This window comes from Acipenser ruthenus, chromosome 5 (genome assembly GCF_902713425.1).
Source record: "Acipenser ruthenus chromosome 5, fAciRut3.2 maternal haplotype, whole genome shotgun sequence".
NCBI classification, from domain to species: Eukaryota; Metazoa; Chordata; class Actinopteri; order Acipenseriformes; family Acipenseridae; genus Acipenser; species Acipenser ruthenus.
The window spans coordinates 78,179,346-78,192,236 of record NC_081193.1 but is presented as its reverse complement, the minus strand read 5'-3'; the positions used below and the strand labels follow the sequence as shown (position 1 = coordinate 78,192,236).

The 12,891-nt window shown below is 42.3% G+C and overlaps 1 protein-coding gene across 2 annotated transcripts in view; it reads right to left on the bottom strand.

The window, feature by feature from the left end:
- LOC117403331 (kinesin-like protein KIF6) overlaps positions 1 to 12,891 on the bottom strand; it is a 132,704-nt gene that overhangs the window by 80,344 nt on the left and 39,469 nt on the right. For both annotated transcript variants that reach the window (XM_034005399.3, XM_034005401.3), the window contains exons 10-11: positions 12,492 to 12,595; positions 5,178 to 5,283 (exon numbers count right to left, since the gene is read on the bottom strand). In XM_034005399.3, the coding sequence (XP_033861290.2) occupies positions 5,178 to 5,283; positions 12,492 to 12,595 (210 nt within the window). The remainder of the gene's footprint in view (positions 1 to 5,177; positions 5,284 to 12,491; positions 12,596 to 12,891) is intronic.

Below are 12,891 nucleotides of genomic sequence, written 5' to 3'. Positions count from 1 at the left end.
GTCATGTTACGCTTGTCTTCCAATGCTAAGGCCAAACATCGCAGCACCTGGTCATGGCGCCAAGTAAACCGTCCTTGGCTAAGAGCCACCTTACATCCTGTCAAAATGTGCCTTAATGTTGCAGGTGATGAACACAAAGGACATGAGGGATCCTCTCCTACCCTGAGGTTTAGGTTCTGTGGTGATGGGAGAACATCATATGTTGACCTGATGAGGAAACTGATCCTGCTCTGTTCCATTGACCACAGGTCTTGCCAGCCAATCTTGTGTTGTTCCACACTCTCCCATCTCATCCATTCTCCCTGCTTGGCCTGGGAAACGGCCTTTACGCACCTCATCCTCTCCTCCTGCTTTTGCACCTCGGTGACTACCAGCTTCCTCCGTTGAGCTGGGGCTGCCTTGTGCCATGTAGGAGGAGCTGAACTGAGACCAAGACCCCCTCTTCCATGGTGAACTTGCCCTATGATATCACCAATTCAAAGGGCAGCCTTTGCATCCTCCACAGCTTTCTTTGCCGCCCACTTTCTTCCAGTTTTCAACACAGGTGCTGCCTCCCTTACGCATTTGTCGCGAGACTCTACTAATGTCATTTCCAGTCTGACCTTGGCGCACTTAAACTCCTCGGTTAGAGTGGAGACTGGTAACTGCAGTATTCCTTTACCATAAAGTCCCTGCTGAGGCAGCGTGGAACTCCCAACCATTTCCTGATGTATGAACTGATTAAAGCTTCAAGCTTCTTTACTGTTGTCAAAGACACCTCGTACACAGTCAGTGGCCACAGCAACCTCGGCAGTAGACCAAACTGAAAGCACCAGAGTTTTAGTTTGCCTGGTAAAGCGCTGCTGTCTATGCGCTTCAACCCTTCTACTGCTTGTTGTCTAACTTCTCCCACACGAACTGTGTCCTTTAGATCCCTGTCGTACCATCTCCCAAGACTTTTCACTGGCTTCTCAGACACTGTTATCTACTACTTTACCTTTAATTATAGAGATGCTTCTTGATTTAGTGGGCTTGAATTGCACTCGTGCCCATTCAATGTTATTGGTTAATTTGCCCAATAACCGATTAGTGCAGGCTACTGTTGTAGTCATGGTTGTCATGTCATTCATGTATGCTCGAATTGGTGGTAGTTGCATTCCAGAAGCCAAGCGCTCTCCTCCCACTAGCCATTTTGATGCCCTAATTATTACTTCCATTGCCATGGTAAAAGCCAGTGGAGAAATGGTGCATCCTGCCATTATTCCAACTTCTAGGCATTGCCATGTAGTGCTGAATTCTGAAGTTGAAAAACTAAATTGCAAATCTCCAAAGTAGGCTTTCACTAAATTGGGATTTAATTAAGGAATGGATTAACTCTCTACAGTTTATAAGGACTCATACAGTAGTTTCAATTCACAACAGCCTCAACATGCCATACCGATCAGTTGCCCAGGATAACTCCTTTCCTATACAAATGCATCCACTACATTTTGTTAAAAATCCCTCCAAAAACCACCAAGTGGCGTAATTCTCTTTCAATGGACACCAGATGGTGTTGTTTCAAATTGTATATCATTTTATCACTTTTAAATGTACAGTAAGTGGTGCTACAGCCGTTTGATTCCAATTACATAAAACCAAACTGTAACATAAAACCATAGAATCTAAACCATTTGTTAGAAAACAGAACACCAATACCATCATAGCCAGTGACACTTCAATCAATACTGTATGTTTTCTCAGAAATACTCCATACACTATATTGTTTGAAGAATCACAAATTGGGAGAAGAACAAGTGGGAGAAGAACAAGTCTAGTCTTATGTAATTTTGCACACCCTCCTATCTTTTCCGTACAAAATGCTTTAATTCACTCTGATATTATACTTGTAGTTTTCAGTTACGCCAAGAACTGCTACGTAAAATATTTGAATTTGAAATTATGAAGCGAAATATGAATGTTAAACAATAAGAACAAAACTCAACAACTTTTGAAAACAAATTGTTATAACTATTTTCTTTCATGTTATGCTTAATTAAAAAAATAAGGCTGCTAAGTGAAAGGAATTCATTTTTTTACTTTTTCTCATAGGCCTATAACTACGTGTATGTGTATTGTGTTAAGAGTGGACATGAATGGTGCTGACGTTTTGTGCTGTGACTCCCCCCCTCCCCCCCAAATAAAGTAAAACAAATAAATTAAAAAAAAAAAAAAAACTGGATTTCAAGCGACCAAAATATCATTGCCCAAAACCAATTAAAAAAAAAAAACAGTATACAATGTTACTATGCGTTCTTACTACATTGCAATACAGTGCACACAAGCAATATGAAAATTGACTCACCACTTTAAAATGTTCTCCTTCTTGATTTCGCCCTTGCAAAGTCTTTGATATCAGAGAAATCCAACTCTCTCAAAATGTCACATTCCATGGACATGATTGCAAGGCAGTTGAGACGATCCTGGCTCATGGTGGCTCTCAGTTCATACGAGAGAATGACCATTTCGCCAGAGGAGTTGGTGCACATCAAGGAAAGGTAAATACGCAAAGCCGTGGTAACATTTGGAAATGTGGAAATCACAGGGGCATTTAAAATGTGGCAAAGGAGGTCAGAAGCTGTCTTCTTCTCTTTACCCACAACAAATTCAGCAAAGTGAAGCATTTCTGCTGGGAAAGAGCCATCCAAATCTGAAGGATAAGTGGACACGAGGGCTGCAGCTTTTTTCTGAATATCATATGCTGACATGTTTTGAAACTCGGTCAGAAAGTCAAACACGTTGTGTACATTGACATAGGCTTCTATTCGGAGCTGGCAGTGCGTTGAAAGGGTATCCAGGATTTTTACGAAAGTCAAACACGAAATTTTTCTCTGCCTTGGACACGTACTTCAGTGTGACTGGGTCCATCTTGCAGAGCACTGGGCAGTCGTCTCTCCCGTCGCGTTACATTCTGGTATGTCTTCACAACTGCTAATTGTATGGTGCGTTCTTCATAATCATCAAAATCATTTCGAATTTTTTCAAGATATGATTTTAGAGATTCCAGTAATTTAACCACCAGTGACAGTTTGATGTCTTCTGCTTGGACCGACTTAATTGTTGCATTAAATCTCTCCAGGATTGTATCCCACAAGTCAGCTAGAATGACTGTTTCTATGTGGTCCATCTGGCTGCTGAAGTGTTTAGCCACGTGTCTTCTTTCTGGTGGTTGACGGTCACTGTCTTGAGTGACTCTATCCAGAGCATTCTTTATCTGCACATATCCCTAGCAGCATCGTGTCTTGCTGGCCACCTTGTGTCTGACAATCGCTTGACAACAATCCAATTTTTCTTCAGGTTTTGACAATGTATTTCCCAGCGATAAGAGGAAGAGGAGAACAGATTGTATATTCCTGTTAGAATACCAAAGAAAGACATGGCATCCACACAGCATTCAGCTGCCTTGTTTCCAACAAAATTTAATGAATGTCCAGCACACGGAATATAAACAGCGTTTGGGTTTATTTCTTTTAGCCGGGCTTGGACACCTTTGTATTTTCCAGACATATTTGCTGCGTTATATGATTGGCCTCTGCAGTTTGAAAAGTCGATTCCATTAGCGTATAATGAAGGTGAGCTCATCGTGAGATTAATCAGGTGTGCTGTCAACACTGATAGAGAAATACTTTGCATCATTAATCTCTTGAATAACTGCAGATTTTACTTTATTCCCCATCAGTCCAATTAGCTCTTCACATATACTGGACTCTGACAGCAGCGTGTTTCCAATCATCAAATCCTGAATCAGTCAATGCACTTTTCTTTGATGAAAATAATTTGCAAACAAAGCAAAATATACACCCTTTTTTTTTTTTCTTTTTTTTAATTTAGTCGTTGCCAATTAGTTTTTATTATTTTCTCCCCAATTTGAAATGCCCAATTATTTTTTAGGCTCAGCTCACTGCTACCACCCCTGCGCTGACTCGGGAGGGGCGAAGATGAACACACGCTGTCCTCCGAAGTGTGTACCGTCAGCCGCCCGCTTCTTTACACACTGCGAACTCACCGTGCAGCCGCCTCAGAGCTACAGCGTCGGAGGACAACACAGCTCTGGGCAGCTTACAGGCAAGCCCGCAGGCGCCCGGCCAGACTACAGGGGTCGCTGCTGCGCGGTGAGCCGAGGACACCCTGGCTGACCTAACCCTCCCTCCCCCCGGGCGAAGCTCGGCCAACTGAGCGCCGCCCCCTGGGAGCTCCCGTCTACGGTCGGCTGTGGAATAGCCTGGACTCGAACAGGCGACGTCCAGGCTATATAGCCCATCCTGCACTCTAGCGAGTGCTTTTACTGGATGCGCCACTCGGGAGCCCTAAAATATACACCCTTTTGACGGCGACTACAGCAACCACTCACAATCAATTATTTCCCCATTCTGCAGCGTTCATTTAAAAATGCTTTTCGGAATGTGTCGAGTTTGACCCTGCTCGCATTTTCTGTTTGAAGCCACATACCTATCACAGCGATTCTGGCAATCAGCGGGTCCCCGCTCTGTCCAGAACATGCGAAGTGACTCGTCGTCCACTTTCCATTTGGCTGGATCATTACTGAAGGTAAGCACAGCAGGATCAGGGTTATGAGTGCTTTCTGCACCCAGGCCTAGCTCTTCTTCGCAAAGTCGTCATCAGCGATGACAGTTAAACCTAGTAGATCCACTGTTGCTGTCGTTCCGGCATTGTCTTGCAATGATTTAATCCGGAATTTGATAATTTGGGTATTTTCCTAAGCACATTTTTTTTTCGCTTGTTTGCTTTTCTTTTTGTTTCTTCCGTTTAGCTGCGTCGCTCAGTCTCTCTATACTTGACATTGACATTCAGCTGACTACAGTATCAAAAAATTCTACGTCGTTCGTGGTTGCATCAATTTGACGTGAAAGATGCCGGCACGCCCCCATATAAGGTCATGTTTTACATCACTCGTCATCGTCCCCGAGTCTGTGTTGAGGGGGTGTGTTTGCGGCAGACAGCGGAGATAGAGAGTGGGTGGAGTTGCGGCACCGTACCGTGTTACTGTTTGTAATGCATCGTATGTTTTTCGTGCCCCAACACCCTCCACTGTAGTTTGGATCCTGGACAAATGTCCCGTTGGCCCCCCCTTAAATCCGGCCCTGTGACCTGTCACTGTGACAGACAACAGTTTTTCCTAGCAGAAACGCTGAATTCACCTTCAGCTTCTGGAAGCAGTGCTGGATTTTTCGCATGTCGGCACCCACGTCCAGGGCAGCGTCAGGGTCAGAGTCCTCCAGGAACACCTCCATTCTCTCCTCAAGTCTGAAACACAGCAGGGGAAACACTAATTACTCACCACCAAGAGGAATGCGAGACACATTTTTAATAAACACTGCATCCTTTGGCTAGCTTTTTATGCTTCCCTGGTGCTCAAGCCACACCATCTGAGCTATGAAAGGAATCTGTCTCCAGTCATGGAAATGGAAGCAATGACACACTACATGTGTGTCACACCTTTTCAGTGAAGCAGAGCATTCTTCTCTGTGTTACTCATTCGATCAGATTTTGTAGCCTGTGACAGGATGGCTGGGCGGTGACGTCAGGACAGATGCTGACACCAAGTAATGCAGTTAAAGGCGGCGTTTGCCATTTTATTTTTAAATAACACAAAAATAAATAAAAAGGTTTAACAAAAAGACTTGCTCACAGAGCGAAAATAAAAGGTTTAAATAAAACAAATCACGAACACAAAATAATAAATACAGGTCAGGCTGGGCAGTCGCTGTCACTGTTCCTGTATATTTTTTTTTAAGTTTCGTTTTTTCTCTCTCCTCGCTCTCTCTGCTCCTCTCATACACCCACCCTGAGTGCAGCAAGCTGCAGGCTTTTATGCAGGTGACCATCTCCCGATTAGCAACAAATTAATCACTTAATTAAATCAGGAGATGGCTACCTTCTGCACAAGGTTTTTAATTTATTCCTGGCAGAGAATGAGCACCAATCTCGCCTCTGCCAGAACACATTTAAAAATAAACAAAAACAATAACAAACACGGCGCATGGCTCTCGCCGTCATATTTACACATAACGATAGCAACAAATAAATCATACACCAAAAAACATGACTTTCACCGTTATTTACAAACATAAATAAATCATCACAATAATACAACAAAAGACCCCATTCTAAAACTAAAACTAAACAAAATCCATGTACAGGGCTTCTTGCCCTGTTACATAGCCATATACCATGTTATTAAGCTGGCAATGTTCTTTAAACAAATACAGACTCCACTCATGTATCATATTACTGTAAACCTCTTTATTTTCACAGCCAGACAATTTTGTGTGGTTGATATCAGCACCCTTTATATCCACAGTGCACAAGCATAACTTAGTTGAATAGACTTCAGTTTATTCAATAACAGCAACATTTAATTTATAAAACTTTTTTCATGATAAGAATCCCAAAGTGTTGTACAAAAAAAATAATCATTTAAAAAAAAACAACTACTGTACTCAGTACAACTTCAATAAAAATGTACCTGTATTTACTAACTAGTACAAATGCAATAACTAACACAACTACAACTTTAACACTGTAACTAGTACTAATTTTCAATAACTACTGTATTACATGGAAGATTATGTGCTCAATTAAAAATAATAATAATAATTTTAATGAGACAGTTCCATTACAGTACATAGTTATTTACTATTTCACTTGCAATATCTGTGGCACTGTCCTGGCTGTGAACAGCATCACTGAATCTGGCATCTCTCAAGCCACGTACCAAAACATTAATTTCCACAGCGAGATCAGCAACAACATTCAATCAGCCACTTGGCATTAACTGGTTTCACATTCAGTGCTTTAAAGTCCACGTTAATGTCATTAATAGCCTTGCCTTCGTCTAATCCAGATTTGATAATGCTAGCATACCATTCACTGAACTGTGACTTTAATTTGGTTTTGAAATGTTCGTTTACATTGACATCAATGGGCTGCAATTTTCCAGTACATGATGCTGGAACAAAAACTGGTAGAATGTGAGCTTCGGTCAGTCGTTTCAGAAAGGATTCACATATGTGTGTGGCAAAAACATCAAACATTGCCAGGGCAGGCTCGGTCTCTCAGTCCAAGAGTTTCCCGTGTTTTTTGAAAATACGGAATCAGAATGTGCTCCAGTAACTCTTACTGTGAGTAAAATGCCACCCATCAGGAAACTGAACTTTAGGGTGGCACCAAGTGTGATGCCTGCTTAGATCAACTGCGGTGGTAACAGCTTCCCACCAAGTGTGGTTGTCAAGACAACCGTCACCTCACGTGCGTTAATCATCAAGACCTCGAACTTCTACATGTTTATCTTCCTGAGGAGACAAGGTCCACTGGCTTGCAGGGACACATTTCACTCCTGTCAAACTTGATGGTCAGCGACAGCTTTTTTTTATTCTATTCAGGACATTTTCAAAATCATCTGGAACTTTTCTAGCTGACTTAGTTCCCTTTCGCCACACAAGCCTCATTCTGGACATCAGGGATTTTGCCCATGCCCTTGATAAATCCAAATGGCACCCGTTTTCAGGCAAAAGTGAGGGATGATGACGGACAATTCTGCACGTTGCTGTGAAGGCAAGGGACCTATTGACAATGCTGTCTGCCGCACAAAGTTTTCAGATCTAATTTTGCACTGTTTTATGTAATTGTCCTAAAGCAAGGGGCTAGAGAAGGCTCCTTGACTGATTTTAGCTTCTCCAGGTGCACTTAGACAGCGCTTCAGTATGTTTGTGCTCATTAAACAGACTATCATTTTTGCTGCATTTTTACTGTACTTGCTTCTACCAAAAACTATTGATTGTCCATGTAGGAGCCGTTAATGGGTTACTCCCCTTCTAAATCAAAAGATAATTAATTAAGCCACATACAGTACGGCTCTAGAGAAATCCATTGGGCAGCCCTGCTGTATAACATCAGTGTGCACCAGGAATCGCAGCCTCCTTCGATTTACCTTTCTGACCTCTGGATCTATCCTGCGCGCTATAGTTAACAACAGACTGTGGAATAGCAGGGGGTCCAGACCGAGCACTTAACCGCTGGAAAGCGCTGGCACTTTCCTGTTTGCCTGTAGGCTAATCATCCCAGGAGTAAGTGCAGATGTCAGCGTTCAGTGACTATACCTGACCCCCCGGCTTGAATCTGCAGGTGGTAAGTGGATGGGCTGACCACAGCGGCTCAAACCACAAGACCGCCAGGAATCTTGCTGTTTATCAGGCTTATCTGCTGCCCCGTTTTCCACAGGGAAACAAAACCTGTCTTCAATTTAGGCTGGGGCTGCAGCCACACAGCTCAGGGCTTGTGGTTCTCCTTCATACAGACATACTCAGTCTAGTACTGTCAGAGGAATGAATTGGGAGTGTGAAACTGTGGGGGTCTTTAATTAAAAATGTAAAGAGTGGCAGATTTAATCACTGCTGTCCTTAAACTTGTAAACCTTTCTTCAAAAAAAGAAACACATAGGTGTTTTGAATGTACTTTTTATAGCATTAGTAAGGCAGTTTGCATAGTAAAACAGACAGTTCCAAAGAACCTTAACCTGTACAGAAATCATTAAGACATTCAATAAAGTCACTTTCAAAGGTCAAACAAAGTTCAAGGTCAACAGAAATCCGGAACAGGTATGCCCAGGGATGGCCAGGGAAGCACTTGAACATTGTTCTGAGTGAGGAAAGCTGTGGTGGCCCGGGGCTGTGTCCGGCCGTGCATTGTCATTCTGGAAAATGACATTACGATGGTTCATGAATGGGATCACATGAGGCTGTATGATCTCATTACAATAGCACTGACATGTCAGGTTGCCTTGAACATGAACAAGTTTGGTTCTGCCACGGTCTGAGATTGCCGCCCACACCATGACACTCCCACCACCAAATCTGTCAACCTGTCGCACACAGCTGGCTGCAAAATGTTCATGATGTCGCCTGTATACCTGTGCTCTTCCATCTGCACGTTGAAGCAGAAATCTGGATTCATCACTGAACACCACGTTTGTCCATCTTTGTATGAGCCATACTCTGTGATTCTGACACCGCTGAAGTTGTAGTCGACGATGTTGCGGCATAAGAATCACTCCTCTAACTGGCCTTCTTGCTCGGACACCTGCCTCCCGTAGGCGGTTTCTGACAGTCTACGCATTCCTGGTAGTGCTGATGTTGTAGAGGTTGCAGTGGTGAACCTGTCATGTAAATGACGTAGGCGTATAAATCTGTCCTAGGCTGCCGTCATCACATGTGGTATACCGGATCTTGGTTTGTTCCACGCTGCTGGTATCGGTGCCAAAGTCGTCCTATAGTGCTCTGGGAAACATTCAGATGCCGTGCTACGGCGGACTGAGGTTCGCCGGCTTCCAAATGTCCAATAGCATTATCCCGTTGAGCCTCGGTAAGTCTTGGCATAACTTCAAATGTGTCTACAGCAAACACCAATAAGACATGCATGCTGAGAACCCTCCACTTTTATAGCCACATCTCGGCATGTTGCACGTGCAGAGAATGTATGTGAATATTGCAAGTCTTGGTGTTAATTTTGGGAATACTACGGTGTTTTGTAGTATTCGCATACGTCATGTGTTTTCAATCCTGACAATGTGACACTGTCAGAAAAACGTGTTTAAAAAAATACAATTCTTTTGAAGTTTTGTTCCAATTTTTAAGAGACAGAAGAAAAATATCTGCTATGTTTCTTTTTTTTGAAGGGTATATTTAGTGATCTTATAATGGGGATCCATAACGCATTAAATACAATTTTTGGACCAAACCTCTTATACATGTAGATGTAAAGATGAATGCATACAAAAGTATTAGAAGTGTCGAACACTGATACTTTACTCTTATGGGCTTGTACCTCAAAAACAGCTCAGTCTGGGCTACAACACATAACTGCGGTTGCTCTGACTCATGCATCACTTACTGGTCATAGGTATTCCTTACTTTACATTAATTAATTAGCTGTGATGCAAAGGTATGTTTAAAGTTGCATACCTTTAAATGATCCTGTTATAAAACAAAATGTAAAATAAAAAAAACACAAAGCATCACTGGGAGTAATACAGGTATTCTTTATAGCACTATTTTCAGTAGGCTAGGCTAGCCATTGGTGATCTCTCTGCACTTTAATGAGCGTTAAAAAAATACCTGTTTACCTTCAACATTGAAAGCATTACAAATATTTCTGTTTTCATTTTTACTGTACACCATTGTACTGGGCTTCTTAAAAAAAAAAAAAAAAAAAGCTTAAGATCTGTCATCTGGCACCCCTAAAGTGCACTAAAAACACTGCAGGAATCTTTCAGAGAAAGTACAGGGAAAGGAACTCTGGAATGAAGGTAAAGCAATCAACACTCTCGCTTGCCAAGGCAGCATTTCCCGATTTCTCCAACTAAGCTCCAACTGGCATTCGGACCTTGTGTGTGGGAGGGCTGTGATGGGGAATCAAGACAAGGAAACCAGGTTTGCATTAGCCGTTTGGGAAACATGGAGCAATTTTTTCCTTGAGAGATAGTATTTTTGGAGGATACAGTATACCTTCTGTAGAAAACATGTCCAGCACTCAAGCTAAAATGGAAAGGATGTGCTTCCTTTGGGGAGACGGAAGCAGGAAAGGGGATGCATACCTCCATGGTTTGGGGAATAAATTATATTTTAAAATGATCAAACTCGTGAGTAGTCCCTGTTCCCACACTGGTTTGTAAACGTGAATTTAAAAGGCACAGAACTCTGCTTTTGCTTTTTTTCACATTTATTTTGAAAAATCCCAGAACCAGTGTTTCTCCAATCCACTCCATATTTAACTTCATGTATATAGTACTGCATATGAAGCCTATTGCAGTGGGGTTATCAACCAAGTTGGGGGACATATAATAATCCATGAGTAACGTAAACATACAGTGACACAAACCAGTATTCAGACTTGACTGGTGGTTAGTGGTGCTTAGGGATGGAACATTTGTTGCCTTATTAAATATCTAGATATCCCTGAATAGGTAATTGTACCAGTGCAGAATGGCTGGGTGTGACAGGGTACTCCCCGCCCCTGTGCATATTATGATTTGTGTTTTGTATTTAATGTATTACTTTGCATTTTATTATGTTTGGCAGGACGAGCAAGGTGCCGTCCGTCATTATATGTTATTGTTTCCTGTTATGTTATTGTTTCCTGCGTGACTGTCAGCTACTGATTGTTTTAACTGACTGACAGTCACGCAGATTACTAAACCTGTGCAAATGTGACCGAGGGATAATAACATAATTAATAGCTAGTTAATCCCTCGGTCACAACTATATAGACCTGCAGCTTTGGCTGCATGGGGTTGAGTGCTCGTGAGTGGAGAACGGGAGTAGAGAGGAGATAAAACTGAAATATTTAAAGTAAACAATTGCTATGTGTGCTGGTTCAATACCAGCACCATACTTATTGCAGTTATTATTTGTTTGTTTGTTTGCTTTGGCCCACGTGCACGTTTATTTTGAAAAGTCTTTTGTTTTTGTAAAACCGTTTTATTTAATAAAGAACTGAGCGACTTTGCGTCTTAGTTTTGCCCCGCAGTAGCCTGTGTGTTGTGGTTTCTGTTTCTGGTCTGACGTCACCCCTACAGCCATCCTTGTCACACTGGGTGAGACCATTTTTTTGCATTTTGCCCCCAAAAATGTGTTTCTGCAACAGTGACAGTCGAGATAGGTATCACAGTGATTCTGTATTTGTAGTAAATGGATAAAATTTGGGTTGCATATTTTTGAAGAGGGATACCCACATAGATAGCAAACAAGAGTAGGTCTAAATTGTAACCAAATGTTATCACAGTAGGACATGTGGTTCTCTAGATACAAGTAAAACGTGTAAATGTGGCAATTTCTTGTACTACATAAACCTTGTATTCCCAATATCCGCTACACCATAACTTGCGTACAAGGCAAGGTCCATCACTATTAGATAAAGCTATAGCCAGAGATGTCCCTCTCACAGGATTAAAATTTTCCCTGCAAAAAAAGTCTAAGTGCACGTGCCATGGAGACCCAAAGATACACCACATGGCCACGCTGGCACCGGTGGAGCTGTCTCAGCTAATAGCAACAGTAGGGGGCATAAAGGCTTGTGATGGGATTGTGGTTTCTATATTGGAATAAATCCCCTTGAATAGCCCATTGGAGACGCCACACTGTTTTCTATGGTTTGAACTTCTCTCTGAACAAATTCATAATCTTTCTAAGAGTAGCAATTAAAGTATATTTTAATGGGTACATCCTCTGCTCATAACCTGGACCTCCTGTTGAGGCTCTGTGTGATTTGCTGGACACAGCTGAACTCTGCCCTTATCTAATGATAGTAACTTGCAGAGGGAGTTTAATAAATCCTGAGCATAAACAAGGGCCACATGATCATAATGGCCATAATGATCTACACTGCAGAGGATTGAAATACTTCATAAGAGATAGGACTAACTAGACATAAACGAAATAAATCAAAAACAGGATTACTTCTGGAGCTCATCTTCTGTGAGTTGGTCAGTTCTCTGCTCTCCGGTCACCATGGCGAGTTCGTCCTTCAGCGCCAGGATCTCTCTCTTCAGGCGGATGATCATCTGGAAAGACAGTACAGCTCGAGTCATTTCCCTCCCTCTCCTGCCTCCCTCCCTCCCATTAAGCTCCATGCTCGGAAAGTCCTATACTATAGTCCTATATAGTACTATATGTACTATAGTCCTGGCTATAGTACAGCTCGAGTCATTTCCCTCCTCCCCCCCCCCCCCCTCCCATTCAGCTCCATGCTCGGAAAGTCTGGCAGGTTACGCGGCCATCGGCACGCAGATTAAAAGCAAATGCTTCAAATTTAAAAACAGATTGAGGGAGGCTTCATAAATTCAAACCACCGGGGCAG